The sequence below is a fragment of the Pan troglodytes genome, chromosome 13, assembly GCF_028858775.2.
Source record: "Pan troglodytes isolate AG18354 chromosome 13, NHGRI_mPanTro3-v2.0_pri, whole genome shotgun sequence".
In the NCBI taxonomy this organism is placed as follows: domain Eukaryota; kingdom Metazoa; phylum Chordata; class Mammalia; order Primates; family Hominidae; genus Pan; species Pan troglodytes.
In genome coordinates, this window is record NC_072411.2 from 68,084,797 (window position 1) to 68,107,555 (window position 22,759).

At 34.4% G+C, this 22,759-nt stretch overlaps 1 protein-coding gene and 1 long non-coding RNA gene across 9 annotated transcripts in view; one reads left to right on the forward strand and one right to left on the reverse strand.

Moving 5' to 3' along the window:
- Positions 1 to 22,759, forward strand: part of LOC107973643 (uncharacterized) — a 156,880-nt gene that overhangs the window by 108,533 nt on the left and 25,588 nt on the right. For 2 of the 3 annotated variants that reach the window (XR_008546812.2, XR_010150122.1), the window contains exons 5-6: positions 15,036 to 15,100; positions 19,813 to 19,926. This is a non-coding gene — a long non-coding RNA (uncharacterized LOC107973643). The remainder of the gene's footprint in view (positions 1 to 15,035; positions 15,101 to 19,812; positions 19,927 to 22,759) is intronic. The other variant, XR_010150123.1, reaches the window with a different exon arrangement.
- Positions 1 to 22,759, reverse strand: part of SCN1A (sodium voltage-gated channel alpha subunit 1) — a 139,918-nt gene that overhangs the window by 73,789 nt on the left and 43,370 nt on the right. For all 6 annotated transcript variants that reach the window (XM_024354710.3, XM_024354708.3, XM_054679923.2 and 3 more), the window contains exons 2-3: positions 15,652 to 15,789; positions 11,306 to 11,618 (exon numbers count right to left, since the gene is read on the reverse strand). In XM_024354710.3, coding sequence (XP_024210478.3) covers positions 11,306 to 11,569 — 264 coding nt within the window. In that variant the 5' untranslated portion in view covers positions 11,570 to 11,618; positions 15,652 to 15,789. The remainder of the gene's footprint in view (positions 1 to 11,305; positions 11,619 to 15,651; positions 15,790 to 22,759) is intronic.

Genomic DNA, 22,759 nt, shown 5'->3' on the forward strand with positions numbered 1-22,759 from the left:
TGCAAGACATCCTTGCTACCCAGGAAGCTAACAATAAGGCCAACATTAAAGGACCATTTTTTCATAGGATTTCTTCTGTGAGAACTCCATTTTTCTCAGTTTGAAACATACATGCTTATGTGCAAACTTCATAGATGTAGCTTTAAGGTATTGATGAATTTTAAACAGCCTTCCAATAAAGCAACAGTACCCAGACTTGTATAGCAACCCAATATGTATAATTTTAAATATGATAGCACTTTCATGTCAGAGTAAGTTCCATTTAGAATGTCAGTCTTATTATATGTAATTGATCTTATGTTTGTTTATTTCCTCAACTGTCTGTATCTTACCTCCTTGTAATTGCTTACATAGCCAAGAAGCCGATCATTCAGTTTATAAATGTTAAGAATTAATAAAAGGATACTTGTTTCCAAGGACTCTCAGATACAACTTTCTCCCAAAAGTGGCATTGATGATATTGAAGGGAGGGAAGAGTCTGAAGGAAATACTGTTTGCTTACAACAAATACTTAAGTAGCTCTAGAGTTTTCAAATATATAAATATTTGCCTTCCCCGCTATACGTATAAGAAAGGGCTCCAAGAGGGAAGAGTTCAAAGACTAGCTAAGATATTGCTGTACCTTAAATTGTATAAACAAATATTGTGTATCTTTAAGCTAATCAAGATTTATGAACTATTAAATTGGGTGACTTTTTTAAAACTTTTTAAAAGAATGTATTGGTTAGCTTATTATAGTGAAGTATCTTAGCATCCTTTAAATCTAATTAGTTCAACAAAGATTTCATTAATACAACTTATCAGGATAACTTTTATTGCATTAAGTCATTTGAATAAAAAAGAAACAGTTCAAAGTTGGTGGTGGAGGAGAAAAGGTTTATACAGTAGTATCTAGCCCAAAACAAACCCCTTTTTACCACCCAAGGCTCATAGGAACATTGACATGACTGGCTCCACTTACAAGCAGCAAGACTTTGTGGTTTAGTACAATTCAGGCACATCTATGACTATTCTTAATATTTGTCCTTCAGTTCATTTTAGTGCCAAAACAAATGCTTTAATTGCAGTTCTACAAAGAAATAGAACTGTTTGAAATTAATAACATCATTTTAACACGTGGATAATTTTCTGCTTCAAAACAAATGTTGAAGCATGGCATTGTAACTGAGGTAACAACTAGATTTTATATATGAAAAATCACTTTACAGACTTATTTGCAGGAATGTAACATTCATACAATAGGGTTGTTCTAGCTTGTCACTTATGTCTTCATATACAGGTACCAAGTTTATTGAGCATATATACAATAAGTTGGTAATTATGTATGAGCAGGGACCTAGTTTAGGTCCAATTGTTAATTTCAATTGATGGCAATTCAAAATACATGTATTAACTGTTTAGTACAATATTTGCAATGCCGTGTGCTACATTCTAAAAAGAAAACAAAGATACATAGGTTATGACACCAAGACATTTATAAACTAGGAGATGCTCAACTATTTGTTTTAATAGAACCTAGAAGAATTGATGAAGGTTACCTTGACCAGCACTTTCCAACAGAAATATAATGTAAGCTACAAATCTGAGCTACAGTTATGATTTTAAATTTCCTGAGAGCCACATTAAAAGAAAAACAAAGCAGGTGAAATTAATTTTAACAGTATTTTCTTTAACCCAACATATCTGAATTATTATCATTTGGGAATGAAATTGATATAAAAAATTTTTGAGATATGTATATTTTTATACTAAGTCTTAGATCTTTGAAATCTGGAGTTACACTTACATATTTCAAATACTCAATAGCTACACAAGGCTAATTAATCTCTGCTGTATTGGGCAGCACAGACCTAAACTTAAACCATCCATTGTTCAGCAAGCTCATACCTTCTTCAGCAATCCTTGCCATGTAAAAATCATTTCTGGTTTTAAAGAAAAAGCAAGAAGGAAGTTATATAGAAAAATTGGTAATAACCCTGGTAATTAACAGTTTAATAATCTGGGAAGCAACATTATGAAAATATAAGTATGATTTGTTTTATCTTATGTTAAGGGTGCAAACTCTGAAATTAGATTTCTGATTCAAAAGCTAACTTTGCTGCCTTCCAGCAGTGTGATCCGCAACAGGTTTCTTAACTTTCTGTGACTCAGTTACCTCACTTGAAAACAGAATAAATGTACTTAGCTCACAGAGGTAATGTGATTCCAATTTAGCCGGTCAGATTTTGATACCTAGTTTTTATACTTTAAATAAGTAATCCAGATGATTCTGTCATAGCAGGGCTGTTAATATGTTTGTTACCTAATGGTTATAAAAAATCACAAACCATTGGCCAAATTATCAATGATTATGTTGTACATGTGGATTGAAATCTTGCCCCTTGATCTAACTGAATAGTTACTAAGAAAATAATTATGTTACAATGATTTGGTAGAAATTGCTATTTATGAAACTATATTTGTTATTATCTAGTAATCTTTTCTCGTTTCTGGGCTTATAGAAAGTGATTTGTTTACAATTTTTTCCCAGGATGGACATTGAATTTAACAAGCCATGGTTTTCCAGTTTCTTTTTCTCATTTAAATATAGCCATTACCTTAACATTTATTTCAATCTAGGGGCCATATTCTTCAAAGTACATAGTTTAAACATAAGCTCTAACTTTGTGTTTCATCTAAACATTATTGAAACATTGCCAAATAACAGGACTGACTCCAAATTTATTGCACTTTCCTACTCTTAAAGTAAATCTACTGGCAAAAACAAGAAATAACACAGGAAGGTGAGCTATGATGATGAACAATACACAAAATGTAGAATGTACTACTGGTTGTTTAAATTTATCCTTTAGCTTCAAAGTTTGAAACAGGCAATTTCCAACTTGTACATGAGCTGTGCTCCAGAAATGCATTTGGAAGTCAATTGTTTGGAAATGTGAACATATATTCTCACAGATACACATATATTTCTAGACCCACAGGTCTATCAAACTGTTAGTGAAGTACAATTCTGAATGAATGGCACTGAGAAACTTTATCACTATGTGTAAGAAAGTGTTACTCTGAAAATGGCAGAGTTCTGTCCTTGAAATAGCCTGGAAGTCAGACCAGGAAAATTATCTGGCTCTAGCTCCTACCCAGAAGTGCTATTAAGTTTTTCATAGCTCTAAGCTGCTGGCTTGGAAAGAGGTTCCAGCATGAAGGGGGAGAATTAGAGCCATGTTGCAAGAGGAGAGATGCTTCAAAGTTTTGGGTGTGAAGAGCAGCATAGATGGTCAGGAGATTCCATTAGTATAATACATATCTCTGGGGACATTTCTTATGCTGGGTCAATTCCATGGTATATAATTTTTTTTCCCAAGGACTTTAAATGGTCTCACCTACTTCCCTTCTCATTTGTCATAGCCTGTGAGTTCAAGCCAAGATTTTCTTCCTTTTCTGGCTCACTGGGGGATGAAAAGTTTTCTTGCAGGCTTTCTACCTGACTCTGAAGAGAGTATGCCATATTTAATATTTTTTCATCTCCTAGTCTCATTCAATTTTTTCCTTTCAACCAGTGATAACCAGACTAAACAACAATCTGTGTCACTTGCCTACCCGTGGGCCACCAAGCTTTAATATATAGCCTTCACTTAATGACAGATGTGGTCCTTAAGCCACAGATTACAAACTAAAATGCCCACAGAGGGTAAGTGACAATAGGTACCTGCCAGTTTTAGGCATATAAGTCAGTGATGCCTGAACTGATATTTCAAGAGGAATCCTTAGATGTATAATTTTATGTGTGTGTGAAAGAGTTTCTGATTTATAAATGCCAGAAAATAATTCAAAATTATAAATAATTTTGTTAGTTTAACAAAACATGTCTGTGGACTCCATGCCTCACAGTCAGTTTTTAAACATTGTTGCCATACGCTCACACAAAAGAGAAGAATTTGTACCTAGAGAAGAGTCTGTAAAATTGCTTGTTCCTATGCTTTAGCTGGGTGGAGGGTTGGGGCCAGTGGAGGAGATAACTCTGCAGAAGGTGCCTCCCTAGAAAGTGCCTAGGTAGGCTTTTGTCAGCCAAGGCTGCAGAGCCCTCAACCTCTTCTCCAGCAGAGAGAAGAAACTATAACAACAAGGAAAAAGAATAAAATCTGGAGCTGAAACATTTTTCAGCCCAAATCATCAGAATGTACATACCATGGGTCTGCTACACTATTATATGGTCAGTTAATTTTTCTTTGACTGGAAAGAACACTTTTGAGCCCAGCTTGATTACAAGCTTGCTGTGTGAGAACTATGAGCAAACTATTCCCCTCAATTTCTCCATCTCAATGGAGAAGATTATACTAATACCAATCTCAGGATCATTTTGAGGATAAAGTGAAATAAAACATGTCAATGCCCTTAGTGAATTCTAAAGTGTCAATAAAAATATAAGGATTAAAATATTTAAAATGCGTCTCTGTATTCTAACTCTTAAATATACACATATAAGAACATTTCTGTTTCTCCAAAGCATGGCCAATTTTAGTATTGGAATTTTCAGGTTCAGTATCTTTCTTCTCAAACTTCCTATCTAAGAAAATGAGGCCATCAGCTTCCTTCTGTCTGACACCTAAACACCTCCAAAACCAATTCTGACTCTATCCATTATTCTCCATCTCCATTGTCAAAATGCTAGATCAAGTATAAAACTCCTAAATTTCTCCATAGAGAAGTTGAGTGATTTTTAACACTGTAAAGTGGACCATGTTACTCCTGTACCTAAATACTTGTTGGGAATTCATTTTGCTTTGAAGATAACCTTCAAACTCTTTAAGATGTACTGAAAGATCCCCTTTATCTAGCCCCAGGTCTACCTCCCCAACCTCACCTTATTCTCCTCTTACCTATTACAGGTCAGCTTGATTACATGTCTTATTCTATGCTGTTCTCTTTCCTTGGAAGATTCTCCTCTCCCTCCTCCTTTTTAACCTTCAGATCCCAATTTAAATGCCATTTCCTTATAGAGGCACACAATTTAAATTTCCTGAATTGATCCTTTTTGAAAATAGGTGCTTATCACCCTACTGGAATTTAGTGGGAACAAAAATTTCTAATTATTTTAGAAGCTAATCTAGATCACTGAGTGTCTAAGATTTTAGTTTTTCCTTTGTCACCTCCCTGTCTCTGTCTCAGAAACAGTCCCAAGATGGTGATGTTGATAAAAATGAATAATAATAATAAATAAATAAGGTTTTACAAAGGCAGGAAATGGCCAAGTGTTGAAATGACCAGTAAGGGTTCAGGAAATACTGCCGGCCTGGGAGACCAGAATCACATCTTGCAAAATGGCATGAGTAGGAAACAGGAAGGACAGCTATAGGCTTATTTAGATTCCATCACTGACTTCTCTTTTTTTTTTTTTCCACTGCTGTGATTAGTGCTATGACTGCAAATCCGAACTAACATGGCAATGGGCCATGGAAACTCACTGGTCTAGTTTTAAAACTAGTCTCTGCTACTTAATAGTTTTGTGATCTTAGGCAAGTTATTTAAACTCAGTTTTATTATTTTTAAATAAAGACAAGAGCTATCTTGAAAGAATCTGTGGATTAAAAAAGAACAGTAATTATACTGATATTATATATAGCATGTAGAGTATATAGCTTTTTTTTTTTTTTTTTTTTTTTGCCTGCTTAGGACACCTTTTCTAACAGTTCCTCTTCTCTTTCTTTTGGAGTAAATCTCTGCCCCACTGTCTTCCCATGTGGCTTGGTGGAGCCGACCCACCCCTTGGCAACACAGGTTAGTATATGACAGAGACCATCCCATACCAAGGAGACCATCACATACCACTAGCCAAAGTGAGTGGTTCAGAGGAGGCCATGTGACCTAATTAGACTCACTTCTAGGACAACTGCTAGAGCTTTTGAAGAAAACCTGGGCCTTTTTTCTTTCTTCTTTCTTGTTTTAGTGAGCAGAAGATAGTAGTTACAAGGCTGTAGGATGTTAGTTTAGCACCACTGGTGGCTATTTCTGCCATCTTGTGGAAGAGCCAGCCTGCAAATGAAGCCAGCATGGGTGACAGCAGAGCTGACCATGGAAAAGGAGTACCCTCATGACATTGTTTGAGGTACTGGGTATTTTGATATTAAAACCAGATTCACTAGACACATTTCCTTTATTTTTCCCCAAAAGTTGTTTCTGTTGGGTTTTGGAAACTTTCAATTGAAGGATCTCCTAAAGATATGGCAGATACTCTAAAAATGCCAAGCATCATTTTATTGATCAACATCACCATCTTGGGACTGTTTCTGAGACAGAGACAGGGAGGTGACAAAGGAAAAAGAAGCACAAGGAAGAAATAGTGCATAGGGAAGAGAAAGATTGGGAAGTCAGCTACAGGGTCGTGGATGTAAGGGAGAGTCTGGGTGACTTGTAGCTTTACAGGAGCTGATGATAAGCAAAGCACAGCTACACACTGGGGACTGCCCATATGACAATTCGTGAAATTATAAGCTTTTAATAATCATCCTCTTTTCTGATTTCCCATTAACTACTTTTGCAAGAAAAACTCCATAATCCCAATTAAAAACAAAACAAACTCTCTCCACCCAATTTAACAACTAAAAACTCCCGTGGCAGTGATAGACCAAACATGAATTTGAAATCACAAATTCATATATGACTTCTCATGGAGCCCAAGAAAAAGTGAGTGTGCATCTTTTCAGGACAGTTGATAGCAAGAGAGAATAAGTTACTTTTAAATGATCCATAGGACTTTTTAAAAATGAATGCATTTCTGCACTCCATAATTAACAAACATCCATTTTTACTACAGATCTAAAATATCTCATTCTATTTCCAGTAAACTGTCACATTGTTAAAATGACATTTTCTTCCATGGTAATAATGATTCATCCGTAATTTTAACAAGAACATGAGAAGGAAGACATTTTCTATAATAAAGAGTGGGTACAGAATTTGAATGGAGGGCCAAATGGTACAAAATCAGCCCAAGCTATGAAAGGAAACTGTGAAAAAAAGTCCCGTGAGGGAAAAAAAGGTGTGTCCACAAGCTAAAATGTGCCTTGCTACACAGCTAAAGTAAATAAACAAACAAAGGGAAACCAATCTGGAATCATGTTCTAAAGACCACTGAGTCAGAGCTAACAGGATATGAAAAATACTGTCATCATATTATGATAGCATTTTTTTCCCCTGAGTTTTTAACCTGGAACTCTGAAGGCTTAAAACATCTGAGGATCTAAAAACCTTCTAATGCTTCTATGCATCAGGAATGTTCATGAGATGGTTGCTACTATTTCTTTAGTTACTACTACAATATTACTGAACATGGATTAAACTGCTTTAACAATTTTAGTAGAATATTTGAACATTACATAATTTGCACATCTTAAACTGGGACAAAGAAGATAAAAATATGTGGGCATATGCCATTGGAAAATATACTCTCAGCAGTGACATTTTAATAAGCTCACTGACACTGCCTTCGTAAAAGATTACAGAGAGCTTCAGTGTGGTGGTTGTGTTTTTTCTATTCACATAAATTCCTTGCATGTACACTACTGCACTTTAACATAAAATATAACATAAGGAATGGATTCTGCAAATATTTTTACAATTGGCTTCTTTTGTCTATTCCATATAGTTGAGAAAGAAACCAGAGTCTTTGTATACTGATGCAAATGACACATTAACTATTGTACTAGAGTCCAACTTTAGGGAAATCACTAGTCTAACTGCATATTCCATTTCACTCAGGCAAATCTAATCCACACCCCCAATATCAGCATTAGTGGAAAATCTCATCTTAATAAACATTTTCCCTGGTGACATTTCCACTGTTCGACCATTTAGCTGTGTCAAGAGTACTGTGTATGTGTACCGCATTGTTTTAATGAAGATCACCCAGCCAATCTCAGATAACCCAGTCACTAAAGTAAAATTAGTCATCGAATATTGAAAGAAATATTCATTATTTTTAAAAGGTTCAGATTTTGCTAAGCATTCCAACTTTAGTCAGAGCAAATTAATTCCATTTAAGAATATTTTTCAATACTGAAATAATCCAATTAGAAAAGAAAATTAAAGGCAGAAAAAAGTGTACAGGCAACTTATAAAAGTCTTAAGACATAAAAATGCAGAAGAAGGAAATTTCAAACACATAACTCAATCATGTGTTCTAAGCACACCATGTTAGTTTTTAAGGATTTCAGCCCTGCAAAAAGCTTCATGTGCATTGCTGTTGAATGACTTACATTTGAAGATTTGCTTGGTGTCAGTTCAATGTAAAAGCCATGAGTATACCTTACCTTGGGGAAAACTCTTTCCTGATAACAATATTTCCCTTATCAGGTTGTTCTACTTGCACACTGTGATTTGCTCCAAAATGCCAAAATGCTTTTCTTTCCTCATACCATGTGCATTTGAAGATAAGAACAGAAGATGTTAAGAGCAAGTTTAGACGTGAGCCTAACAAAGTTTATAAGGGTTTCCTCGACACAAGAATCTGGCTGTCACTTCATCAGAGTTGGCCTTTCACCCTCAGTTTTAAGATGTTTCTTTTGAGTATTTTGAAAATGTTTGCACAATTTTGTTTTACATCTGTCTTTATATCCTTTGCTATATATAATTCATTATAAACCAATTATGGACCATTTTGTTTAGGGACATCCCCTCGAGTCAATCACTTTTATCAGTCTGAAAGCTCTCTAATTAAAAAAAAAAAAAGATTGATTGGTTGTTCTGGTTTCCAGATGAAGAATGTCTACCTTTGTCAACATGCATTAGTTTGGTCTTTCTCAAAACATTCATTTATTATTTTACAAATAAGGACCCAGCATAGGAGCAGAGATACTAAATTTCTTCCCTGTTTGATTAAGGGATAGATGCTGGGTGGCTTTAATAATTTTTAGATGGTGATTGCTACCAAAGAGGTGAGGGCCCGGTGTCTGGGGGTAGCAAAAGGCCTGTTGAGGATGGAGCCCACTAACATATCCCAAGAGCAGCCTCTGAATAAACTAAAAGTATCCAATGGCTATAAATACAGTAGCATACTCTATACTGTGAATGAATTTCTGCCTGGAACACATCAGTCTTCACTTCAATACTGAAGTCATTTTAAACGAATTAAAATGTTTAGGCAATTGGATTATCTGCATTTTTACTTTTCTTATACAAATAAAGTCCTTGTAGTTTGTTTAGTTTGGGCTTTGGCTTTTCAGATACATTAATTTCCAAAGAGCTGATTAAATAATAAAGTGCAACTTTTCTCATAACTTAAATGGCAGTTATGAGATTAATAATCTCTTATCAACTAAGATTTGACAATATGGTGTTCAAAAGCAAAGTTAGAGGAAAATGAAATACATGGAAAATGATCCATCCCTTCCTCTACTGTAAAATGAATAGATCAGTTTTTAAAAAGGGGAAACATGTAGTGATTCCTAATGTAAATCCTAGTACCACTGTCAACTGATAATTTTAAATGTAATTTAGATTTGTAGATGGTGTAACATTAAAGTTGTATAATGTTTTAAAAAAAAAAAAAAGGAAAATATGGGCCGGGCGCAGTGGCTCACGCCTGTAATCCTAGCACTTTGGGAGGCCGAGGCCGGTGGATCACGAGGTCAGGAGATCAAGACCATCCTGGCTAACATGGTGAAACCCCGTCTCTACTAAAATTACAAAAAATTAGCCGGGCGTGGTGGCAGGCGCCTGTAGTCCCAGCTACTGGGGAGACTGAGGCAGGAGAATGGCGTGAACCCGAGAGGTGGGGCTTGCAGTCAGCCGAGATGGCACCACTGCACTCCAGTCTGGGCCACAGAGCGAGACTGCGTCTCAAAAAGAAAAAAAAAAAAAGGGAAAATATGTTATACTTAAACTGACTATATCCTGAAAAGTTAAAAAAAATCTGAACCTAAGGCTAGTCAACCTTTTGTGACGCTCTTTCCTCTGAAACTGTAGCTGTCAATCGGAAGTGATTTATAAAACTGCCTCAAATTCACATATTACAAATGCCAAACTTTTGCATGCATTTGGCAAGGACTAACTTCACACAGAACTGGGCCAGAAACAGAGTCCCTAAAAGTTTAGAGGGTATTTTAAGGTCCAGGTCCAACAAAAAAATTTACTTAATTACAATCTTTGTGCCCTACCTTTCCACTAAGATTCACAAATGCATTGTGTCAAGTGATAAAGAAGAAAATGTTACGAATCACCTAACGTCATACATTTAATTTAAAATCAATGCAATAATCTTAAAAAAAATTTTATGGTTTTTGTTATGGTTTGGTGAAATGACGGTCATAATGAACGGTTGGATGCTTAACATAAGATTCATTTCAACCATGGATATGAAAAAAGCACGCATTCAAATATTGTTTATAGGTTCTTCAGGTTATGACATTTTTGTTAATTCTTGCCAATATTAATACATTAATACCAAAATATTAAATAACTTGTAAAATTCTAGTTTATGTAAAAATGTTATTTTACAGGTAACAAAATTTCTTCAGGAAATTAATTGATTTGTTGTTTATAACATGACATTGAAATTGCAAACCCTTGTGGCATCAAATTTGTTTGCATGAAAAATTAGTACTAATATTTTGTATAGTCTTTATAACTCATGATTTTGAGATTTCCAAGTATTTCCAAGTACAGAAAGTACAAAAAAATTGTATAGTAAATCGAATCTGTGGAGAGAATCTGTCAATTTGTTAAATTAGCTGCCTCTTTCTTTCCTTCCTTCCTTCCCTCCCACCCTCCCTTCTTTCTTTCTTTCTTTTTTTTTTTTTTTTTTTTTTTTTTGACACAGTCTTGCTCTGTCTCCAGGCTGGAGTGTAGTGGCGTCATCTCGGCTCACTGCAACCTCGGCCTCCAGGGTTCAACAAGGGATTCCCCTGCCTCAGCCTCCTGAGTGACTGGGACTACATGCGCGTGCCACCACGCCCAGCAAATTTTTTGTATTTTAGCAGAGAAGGGGTTTCACCATGTTGGCCAGGATGGTCTCAATCTCTTAACCTCGTGATCTGCCTGCCTCGCCCCTCAAAGTGCTGGCATTACAGGCTTGAGCCACCGCACCTGGCCTCTTTTTATTTGTCATGGTGCATTTGGGACAGTTGCATATGTTATGATATAATCAATTCATTTCTCATGTATATGCATAAACCACCCACAAATGTGTTTCATTTCTTAAACAGAAGGATACTTAAGATTTTGTGCTAATTTGGCATGTGTTGGTGCTACAACAGTCCAAGGAATGCAGTAGGCAATTAGCAGCAAAATATGCCTGATAAAAAACACTCACTTTCTTATTGATATAGTAGGGGTCCAGGTCCTCCAGGGGCTCTGACACCATCTCTGGAGGAATGTCTCCATAAATAAATGGAAGGTTCTTTCCAGCTTCCAAGTCACTATTTGGCTTTGGGCCATTTTCGTCGTCATCTTTTTTGTCTGGTTTGGGATTCTTTGCCTTTTCTTCTGCAATGCGTCTTTCAATAGCCGCAAGAGATTCTCTGGTGAAGAAGTTGAAGCTGTCAGGTCCTGGTGGTACAAGCACTGTTTGCTCCATCTTGTCATCCTGCACATTTTAATTACCATTTATTCTGCATATGAAATTCCTAAAATAAAAGGAATACAGATATTTTAAAGAGAGGACTAAGAGATGTTAATATAAATAAATTCTTGTCATGAAACATGAGCTAGAGGATTTAAAGTCTGTTTTCTCCTTAAATTGAAAGGTGATTTCTAAAGAAAACATTTTAACACAAATGGTTTCTGTGTTGAGTTTAGTTAAGCATCACTTATTTATTAATTCTTGTGCTTTACTGATACAGGAACTGTGCCATGAGTTTTAAAAGTGGTTCAAATATGGCCCTAATCAAAGTACATTAGGCTAATTACCACTATATCACTAATGAGTTATTCAGTCTGTGACACACCCAGAAGATGGAGACTGTGTGTATAAAGACAAAGGATAGCTCATTTAACAAGGATGAGGGGAAAAGGAATTGTCTCTGAGAGGACATAAAATCTAACCCTCTAGGTCTGACAAGTGATTCCTGGCCAAGTTAGTCAGGATAGTTTGCAGTGACCAACCTTAATGACCAATCAAATAGTTATTGCTGTCTTGACTGGGCTTTAACCTCTTCTAAGATTTGAGACAACTGGAACTATGTCCTGCTCACTTCACTAGCCATGCATGGTTGGCTTACTTGAACACATAAAGATAAAGACAGTCCACGGTTGGACAAATGTCATTTATGTGAGTAAGAAGGAGAGGAAAAACTAGGCTGTAAAGAAATTACTACATGGAGGTAGGGGTGGAAGAAGATAGCTGTAGGTGCAGGAGACAGCAGGAGTCTCCTGTTCCAAGAAAAATGATCAGAAAGAAGTCAGGGTGCCATAAACTCAATAGAAACTGAAGTGTTTTTCTTCACTGAAGCAATAATGAAATTCTTGCTGATTCTATAGTCCTATAGTGCTAACCATATTATGAAGGCCTGAGGCAAAACCGTCAACCCCATACAGCAGAGTCAGACCTGATCTGATGCCAGACGCCAAATCCCAAATGTATTGTTTTAAGGCATATTTAATATGAGCTCAGATTTCACAGATATTACTGAGCCAAAACATTCCAGAGCCTAAGCTGCCACTTGGCCATGAATTTTATTTGGAGACTGCATTAACTCATTAAGGTCAGCAAGCTATGGTACAGTTAATTACAGCTTTGGTGTATATGAACTACAATAAGAAAATTGCAGGCATAATTATTTTGTGAGGGACAGAGACCTCAAATTTCAAGGAGGTTCTCATTGCTGTGAGGTTTATAACCATATTTTTCAGAGCGGATGATCAAAAGAAGGGAGGACTCAAGTTTAAATTTGTACCCTTAGTCTATTAAGTGAAGTTTTCAGCGGTTCTTAGAACTTAACCTGCAGTTATTTAGTACCTGCAAGAATAGGTTGCCTGTAAATCAATGAAAACTGAATGTTCTGTCTACAAACTCTGGTTCCCCTACAAGGCATCAGGAAAATACTAACATTTATTTTTTGCAAATAAAAGTTTAGGGATAACAAATATAGTAACTTTTCTCAAAAGGGAAATAAAATATTCTGATGTATATATATAGTTTTTATTTTTAAATAGCTTTTTGATAGAAAATATATGTAAATGATATAAATGCAAATATCTAAAAGAAAATGCAGTATAATATCTCCTTTTTACCTTGTTTCCCCAGGCCCAATTCCCCTTCCTAGAGGCAACCACTGCTACTTATCTCCCATATATATTTCCAGGTTTGCAATAGTTATATGCTAGAACATGAGTGTATGTATACATATTCTATTTTAAAATACATATTCAAACGGAATCTTATTGTACAAACTGTTTTACACCAGCATTTTTTACTTAAAATGTATATTAGAGTTCATTTATCTTAATTTTTATAGATTTGACTCGTACCTATTACTGGCTACATGGGTTTCCATTGCATGTTATGTGCCATAATTTATTTAACCAATTCCCTGAATGTGAGTATTTGGGTTGTTTCCAATCTTTAGCTAATATTGAATAAAGTTGCAAGTAATACATTTTTACACACATACTTTCAAATATATGTGGATATATTTATAAAATTAATTTTTAAAGGTAGACTTGGCTTTGTACAGAATGTTTATTTATGATAGTTACTGCAAAACTACTTTCTATGGAGTTTGTATGAACTTATTCTCCTGACAGCAGTGTAACAGAGTGCCTATTTATCCTCACCAATATAATATGTTATCATATTTTTGATTTTTCCAATCTGACAGGGACAAAGATGAGAGCATATTATAATTTTAATTTGCATTTGTCTTACTATGAAAAAAGTGGAATATATTTTTCTTATACTTAAGAATTATTTTTTATTTTCTTTCCTGCAACTGCTTATTTAAAACAGCCCATTTTTTCCTTTTATTTTTTTCAATCTATAGCATCTTTTAAGACAAAATATTAGCCACTTGGTTTTTTGATGTGTGGTCTTTTAAAAATAAATGTTTTTTGACTTTATGGTGCTTTGTGCTACAGATTTTAAAAGATTTAATTAAAAATGTTAAAATTGTTAGGTGATTATCTAATTCTTCTTTGGCTTCTGGATACTGTATAATGCTTAGAAAGGCATCCAGAGGGATGGGCAGTAAGGGGTAGGAAAAAGGATATAAAATATATACATACACACACATGCATCTGTATCACCTTTTCCTCTTGTATTTTTAGTATTTTGGTGGTTTAATGTTATAAGTTTAAATATTTTATCTATTTGGAATTTATTTTCTATATGGAGTGAGGTGGAGATCAAAGAACAACTAAATAAATGCAGAGGTAGTCCATGTCTTTGGATAGGAGTGTTCAATATATCAAAGACACTAGTTCTTCCCAACTTGAACTAAAGGTTTAATTTAATTTCTGTCAAAATCCCAGCAGTTATTTTGTGGATATTGATAAACTGATTTTGAAGTTTATTTGGAAAGGCAAAAAACCCAAAAGAGCCAACACAATGTTGAAGAAGAACAAAGTTGGAGGACTGACACTAACCCAACTTTAAGACTTACTATAAAGCTGCAGTAATCAATACAGTGTGGTACTGACAAAAGAATAGATAAATGGATCAATGGAATAGGATAGTGAGTGTGGAAGAAGGCCCACATAATTACAGCCAACTGATCTGTAATAAAGAAGCAAGGTAATAAAATGAAGAAAAGATAGTCTTTTCCACATGTATTGCTGGAATAACTAGACATCCAAATGCAAAAAAAAAATGAACCTAGACCTTACGCCTTTCACAAAAAATAATTCAAAATGGATCACAAATCTAAATGTAAAATGCAGAACTAAAAAACTACTAGAAGATAATATTAGAGAAAACCTAGTTGACTAAATTTGTTGATAACTTTTTAGTTCTCTGTTTTTCTTGGAACTGTCTCATCTTCATATTTGAGTTCTGGAATATTTCTGGTGATATTCTCAGTGCTATATATTTGTTTTTGGTTTTCTAGGAGTGATGGTGAGGAGGAATTGTGCCAGCTTGCTTCTTCACTGCCATTTTGGAACCAGAACTCAGGTGATGACTTTTTAGATATAACACCAAAGGCACGATCCATGAAAAAAAAGAATTGACAAACTGATATCATTAAAATGAAAAATTTTGCTCTGTGAAAGATACTATCAAGAGAATAGGAAGGCAAGCCACATACTAAGAAAAAATATTTGCAAAAGACATGTCTGATAAAGGACTGTTACCCCAAACATGCAATAAATTATTAAAGCTCAACAATAAGAAAATGAACAATCTGAATAAAAAATGGGCCAAAGACCTGAACAGACACTTCACCAAAGACACACAGATGGCAAATAAGCATATGAGAAGAAGATGCCCCACATCATATGTCATTAGTGAAATGCAAATTAAAACAATAAGATAGCACTACACCCTCATTAGAATGGTCGAAGTCCAGAACACTAACAACATTAAATGCTGATGAAGATATGGAGCAATAGAAGCTCACATTCATTGCTGGTGGGCAAGCAAAATGGTACAGCAACTTGGAAGACAGTTTAGCAGTTTCTTAAAAACCAAACATACTCTTACCATATGATCCAGCAATTGCATACCTTAGGATTTAACCAGAGGAGTTGAAAACTTATGTCCACACAAAATCCTGCACATGGATGTATACAGCAGCTTTATTCATAATTGCCCAAACCTGGAAGCAACCAAGATGTCCTTCAGTAGGTGAATGGATAAATAACCTGTGGTACATCCAGACAATGGAATATTACTCAGCATTAAAGGAAATGAGCTATCAAGCCATGAAAAGACATGGAGAAACTTTAAATACATATTACTAATTGAAAGAAGCAATCTAAAATGGACATACGGTATGATTCCAACTATATGACATTATGGAAAAGAAAAAACTATAGAGACAATAAAAAGATCAGTGATTGCCAGGGCAGTGAAGATACTTTGCATGACACTGTAATAGTGGACACATGTCATTATACATTTGTGCAAACCCATAGAATGTACAATACCAAGATTGAATTATAATGTAAACTATGGACTTTGGGTGATTATGATATATCAGTTTGGGTTCATCAGTTGTAACTATATACAATACCTAAACACTGTCTTTAAAATAGCTCTTGAATCAAAGAGGACTTTGATTCTAATACATATAACATAGCACATATGTTAAAATATACATATATACAATATAGGTATATTTGAACTGCGTTTAATTTGTTAATTTAGGGAAAAAATTAATTTTTTTCCTAAATTAATTTTCTTCCATTGTATTTTTTCTCTTCTAAATAGATTATTTTTACAGTAATACATATGTGCTACTCTGGTGCAAGATATTGAAGTGGGGGGAGGCTCTGCGTGTGTAGAGAAAGGGGAAACTCTATATTTTTGGCTTAATTTTGCTCTGAATCTAAAACTACTATAAAACTAGTCTATTTCAAAGAGAAAAAGTACAATGGAAGAAATGTTTCTAAATACAATGTAAGCATTTTTTAAAAGCTTTGAATAAACCAAAAGTAAATATAAATGGATGGAAAGGTATATCCTATTATTAGATAGGAATGCTATCTAATATCATAAAGATATTAACTTTCCCTAAATTAATAAATTAAATGCAGCCTTTGAAAAATAATCACAAAATTCATATAACTAGAGAAATCTATTTGAGAATTCATGTGGAAAAATAAGCAAACAAGAATAACCAGAAAATTCTTAAAATGAATTTTGGTTTCAAAGTCCTCACTGATGCAAGAACTATTTAAAAGAAAGTGTGGCCGGGCGCGGTGGCTCACGCCTGTAATCCTAGCACTTTGGGAGGCCGAGACGGGCGGATCACGAGGTCAGGAGATCGAGACCATCCTGGCTAACACGGTGAAACCCCGTTTCTACTAAAATTACAAAAAATTAGCCGGGCGTGTTGGCGGGCGCCTGTAGTCCCAGCTACTTGGGAGGCTGAGGCAGGAGAATGGCGTGAACCCGGGAGGCGGAGCTTGCAGTGAGCCGAGATCGCGCCACTGCACTCCAACCTGCGAGACACAGCGAGACTCCGTCTCAAAAAAAAAAAAAAAAAAAAAAGAAAGTGTTGAAATTTTTCAAATGATAGATTTTCCTTCTAAGTTTTAAATTTATGTTTAGTTTTATTACACTATGCTCTGATAATGTAGTTCGTACCATTTCTGTTTCTTGGAATTTATTGTGATTTATTTTTATCCTAATAGAGGTTGTTTTTAAAATGACTTTTCTAAGAACATTAAAAAGAAACTTATTCTTTATTTTAAAGCAGTAGAGTTCATTATGCCTCAATTATATTGATCTTATTTCTTATCTTATGTAGACCTTCTATGTCTGTACATATTTTTTTTCTACTTGATTGTTCCAAGTTGAGAGAGGCAAATTAATGTCTATTTAATGTGTTTTTATTTATTGTAGTTTCTGTCATTTTTGTTCTATGAATTCCAATGCGGTATTGTTTGATGTGTAGATAACACTTATGATCAGATCTTTGGAGTGAATTGAACCCTGTACTTCCTTAAATGGCCCTTGTTTATCTTACTGTAGTTTCTTCCCTTTAAAGACAACTTTGTCTCATAGCGTATAATGACTTTAATTTCTACTTATTTGCACTTATCTAGTATGTCTTTTTCCATCAATTCGGTTTCATCCTTTTCATTTTACTGTTTTAGCACTTTCCTTAATATGTATATGTTTAGATATCATATGTAGGTATATTTTAACATATGTGATCATTACGACAATCACCGTCTTTCAAACAGAGTGCCACACTTGATGTTATTGTCCATGAAGTTGTGTGAATGGACAGAAACAGTTACTAAAAGCCTTCCTATTCTCCAGAAATACTGCATTTGAGAAAAGCTCTCTAAAGAAAATCTCCCTGGTCACTAGCTATCATTTACTGGAGAAATAAACAACCAAGAAAGTAGAAGACATGAATTCTACACTGACAAATATGATCAGTTCAAACGTATTATATATAATTATAAATTAAGATACAGGAATTATATTCATATGTGAGCAATATAACCCATATTATAATGAAATCATACTGATACTAGAAAAAGTATTTTTTTAACTCTAAGTAGATCTTCTATTCAAATGCTACCTAAAAATAATGTTATATGAATTATAAGAATAAAACTCGTTAAAAATCTCATAAGGTTAATTACAAAATACCTGAAAAACTGTCAGATGTCATTCAATATTAATAGTTTTTAGTAATATTATGAAAAAATATTCTAAATTACATTTGAAATCTGTACTTATTCTATTAAAATACAGAAATCATGAATTTTCCATTTACACTTACAAAGGAGATTTCACCTCTTTATTCTAAAAATTTATAACAGAAGACTTAATTGTCCTAATTTATGAAAATACATGTCACTAGATACGGGGTAGTAACCTCATAGAATCTGCAGTTTTGGCTTACAGCTTTCTCTTTTCATAAAAACCAGCATTTAAATATTTGGTTACATAGAGGAGACCTTGCTCCTTTCAAAAGAGGTAAGACAATGAAACTTTCCTAACAAGAGAAGACTTCAAAGAGAGAGGCCTTTTCAAGATGATTATGGTTATGCATTTGGACAAAATAAAATTAAGAAGAGAACTAAGAAACCATAGCTAGGAAGAAAAAGTAACAAAGTGCATGTTAGCAAACTTCAAATCTGAAGGAATTTTAAAAAATATTGGAAATAAGTAGAGTAGTGGGCAGTAGAAAACTGGAAGAAGAATGATCCTTTGGAACACAAGAAAAACACATTAAAAGTGGAATTCAATTAGATAAGCAATCCTAAAGAAGACAGGAAAAAAATAATCCAAAAGAACATGAAATGGAAGTGAGAGATCATGGGGGAAAAAAAAGATTGTAAGAAAATGAAGTGGAAATTTTGAGTGGAAAGAAAAAGTAATAGCAATAACATGACCAATATCAAATAACATGGACAAAAGAATTATAAGGAAAAATTTGTTAGAATATACAAATAATAAATAAAGATATAATATCATCTGGTAATATCTAACTGAAAGAAAAAGAGGGAGGTAAATCTGTAGCATTATAATTACAGACTACATTCTCGGGAGACTTTACAAGATCAGAAAGTTAATACTGATAATATTCAGTATCATTTCTAAGACTTTACTAATTCATTACTTATAATAAATGTTCTAGTACTAATGAGGTTTTTGCTTCTGGGCATTATATATCTCTGTTTCCCGTAGAAGAGGACACATGTATTACATTCTGGACTTGAGGAGGTGTTTATCACAGCCAAAAGATGTTTATACTTGAGGTGACTGGGAGTGGTAAACCATATGGCTTTGGTGACCCTCAAAGTGCAGATGGAGGAGCTTTATTTAAAGTAATTCTAACCCATGAAGTCTTACAGTTAAACTCCCTTGGGCATCTGCTTTTCTCCAGTCAAACAGAAATATGTACGATAGCTCACAATGAAGTATTTCATTTTCCCTGTGGCATTTCACATAGAAGTCTTAACTGTAAAGGCAACCTTATTAATGCTTTGTACCCGAAGAAACTGGCCTTTTATAAGTAAATCATTATGCAGTTTCTTCCTTTGGAGGGCAGCTCTGTGTGACTACTTGGGCCTCTGTGGTTAGATCTGTTTGGTTAACGGGCTTTTGGGCTTTCACGCAAAGCTATACTCTCCACAAACTTCTGTGAGATAAAAAGGTGATATCTGTCTTAGTCCTCTGATTATTTTTTCTTTTTTCAGAACCTGAGAAAGATGAATGAAATTTAGTGTTTCCCATCCCTGAGAGACACCCAGCATCCACAACTTCACACTCTGATGCCATTGTGTATTTATGCGAGGAATACCATAACTAAGGTAATGTCTTGAGATTTTTTTGGTTCAATAATGTCCTTAAATTCTATGTTGTTTTTAAAACCTAAAAGAAATTCCCCCTCCTCACTCCCCAGTCTCTCCCTACAACCTGGTGAGACAATTCTCTCATTTTCTCCTCCCAGTTTCCAATGCTATTTTTATGATCTATTAGAATAATTGCTATTATTTTTTTGCCTTATCTGACCCTAGAAGTGATCTACAGGGAAAAAAAATTACTAACCAATTGATTAGTGAACTGAATATAAAGTGCAGCTCTTATGGTTTATTCACAGACAAGAATATATATAGTCCTTAATGTGATAGTATTTTGTTGTTGATGTGGAACAGTGTTAGTCTATAATACAGGCTTTCAGGCAGACAAGACCTAGTTTATCTTGACCTCTGGACTTCTGAAAGGTTGAGTAAGTTATTTTAAGATAATTAGACAAAGATAAGTAAATCAAAACAAATAAATGGCAAAGATTTAAAAAACAGAGATTAGTCTATTCCTCTCATTTAATAGAAAACAAACTGAATCAAAGAAAAATGGGCAATTTCTTTGTTTAGAACTTATGTGCTTCCTACTTTCAAAATAAATATGTCATTTGTCCCAGGTTACGCAGCTTATTAATGGTGGGACTTAAATCAGAACTTTTATTTTCTAACTCCCAAACCAGTGTCTGCCAGGTCCTAATAGTTATGAAATATGCTTTTAAAGCTAAATAAAATATATGAAAATATAAGTAGCTGTGTTAAAATAGTATTTATCTACTGTAATTGATCTAGGTCTCTCCAAGGAATTTATATTACTTGGACAGACCCAAAACAAATACAGTAAATAAAGCATTCTGGCAAAAATGGAGACTTCAAAATTTTGAAAAATGGGAGACTCCAAAATTTAAAAAGATGATTGTAATATTCAAGTTTAGAATCATATGATGCAGTTTTTAATCCTGCTGAACTATACCTCCACCGTCAATTTATGTTTTACTTCCATTATGTTTTATGTATTGCTAAACTGGATTATTTCTAGTTACTAACTGAGCAGACGACTTTATATAATTTATCTGTAACTCCAAAGTTTGATATAGTTATGCAACATTTATATATCTTCACCACCTTATAATATATAATCTGATGTGGAGAAAAATTATATATCTTCAATTCTGTCTATAAAGTAGTTTAATATCCATACTGAAGAGAAACAAAAAAGACTTCTGCCAAAATGCTTGCCATCTCCTTGTAAAGAGCTATTACTATTTTGGGGACATAAACCATCTGGGCACGACAATTTGTGAAGTGTTTCAGTTCGTTTTGTAGTGTTCTTGCCACCTACTTTACAAAAGAATGTTACTGCCAATAATAATAAAAATAACTAGGTAAAATGTTATTCTTACTGTTGTGATCTCACATAACTATTTTTTAGCAGCCAAGAAAGAAATTGGTTTTTACATAGAAATCCCAAACCTAGAAAGTATTGTTTTATAAATTTCTTTTCTAGAAATAATTTGATTTGGTGTAATTATAATTACAAAAATATTTCATTTGATTTCTCAATAAGCCAATTTTTAGTAGGTTGGGGTTAACTAAAACAACATATTTCAGCCATATGTTTAAAACTTTTACATTTAAAAATAACTTCATTATCTACCCTTAGTTTTTCATGCCTTATGCAAACTGCAGTTAAAATAAGGTCAGATATCTAACATATGTATGTATCTACATTTGTATACTTCAGGGGTGTTTTTCAAGACACCCTAATAATAAACTAAGAAGTAAAAAATTCATTCAATCTACATACAATACATAGAAATACAATACATAGTTTTTGCCTGAGATTCAGATCTGCCATAGTTTATTAGGCTCTGCCTGTAGTTTTCTCATGAAACACATCAGTATCATTGGGATGATTAATTTCATTTTTTTCCTTACAGAGAAGATTGTCATTAAAGAGTAAGACCATGGATAGCTCACATAATAAATCATGTGAAATTTAGGATCTCTTCTAGACGATCATAGTCAGAATAATTTAAGGGAATTCCTTTGAACAAATGTCATTAGTTTATATCAAGAATATAGTAATGACTGTCATTGTAAGTAAATTATTTAAGTTAACCTCTTTTAGTAAAGTTTTCCTGTTAGAAAATAAGTAATCTTATTGTGTGGGTGAGTGGTCACTAGACAGAGATTTGGGAGGATGTAGAGAGTGAAGTCTAATCCTCGTGACTGTGATTGTGGTTGCAGATTTTGAGATACCAAGTGTGAGGTGATAGGCACTTAAAGCCCAGTGTGGGCCTCCCAGGGCTGTTTAGCTGGCAATGAGAGAGGCACTGCCTATATCCAAGTTGTATATGGCAGGTTTTGCACAAAGTGGATTACTCGGAGAAGAGAAAGCCTAATGGCCAGTCTATTCATCTTCCCCTTTCTCGATGTTCATCTTTTCTCTCCCAGCTCTCCTTTATTCTCCATTTTCGTTTTTTTTTTTTTTTTTTTTGCTCAGCCTCCATCTCACTTCCGTTGCTGTCCTCTCCCCACCCCTTCCCACTCCGGACTGTGCCTCTCCTTTGTAGACACTTCAAGAGTCCATTCTATTTCATTCAAAAACCACGGTCTAGAAGTAACTTAATGTAAACCAACAAAGATGGAGACAGAATGAATGCCATTCTTCTTGCTGCTCTCTCAGACAATGCAGGTCATTTTTGCCTATGGTGCTGGTAAAGCCAGGAGTTATGTAGCTATAAGTAGCAGCCAGAGGAAATAGTGCCTGAGTCAGCAATTGTCTTTTTATTGCTGTGGGGCAATAATGGGAGACAAAATCAGGCTTGGTACAATTCCC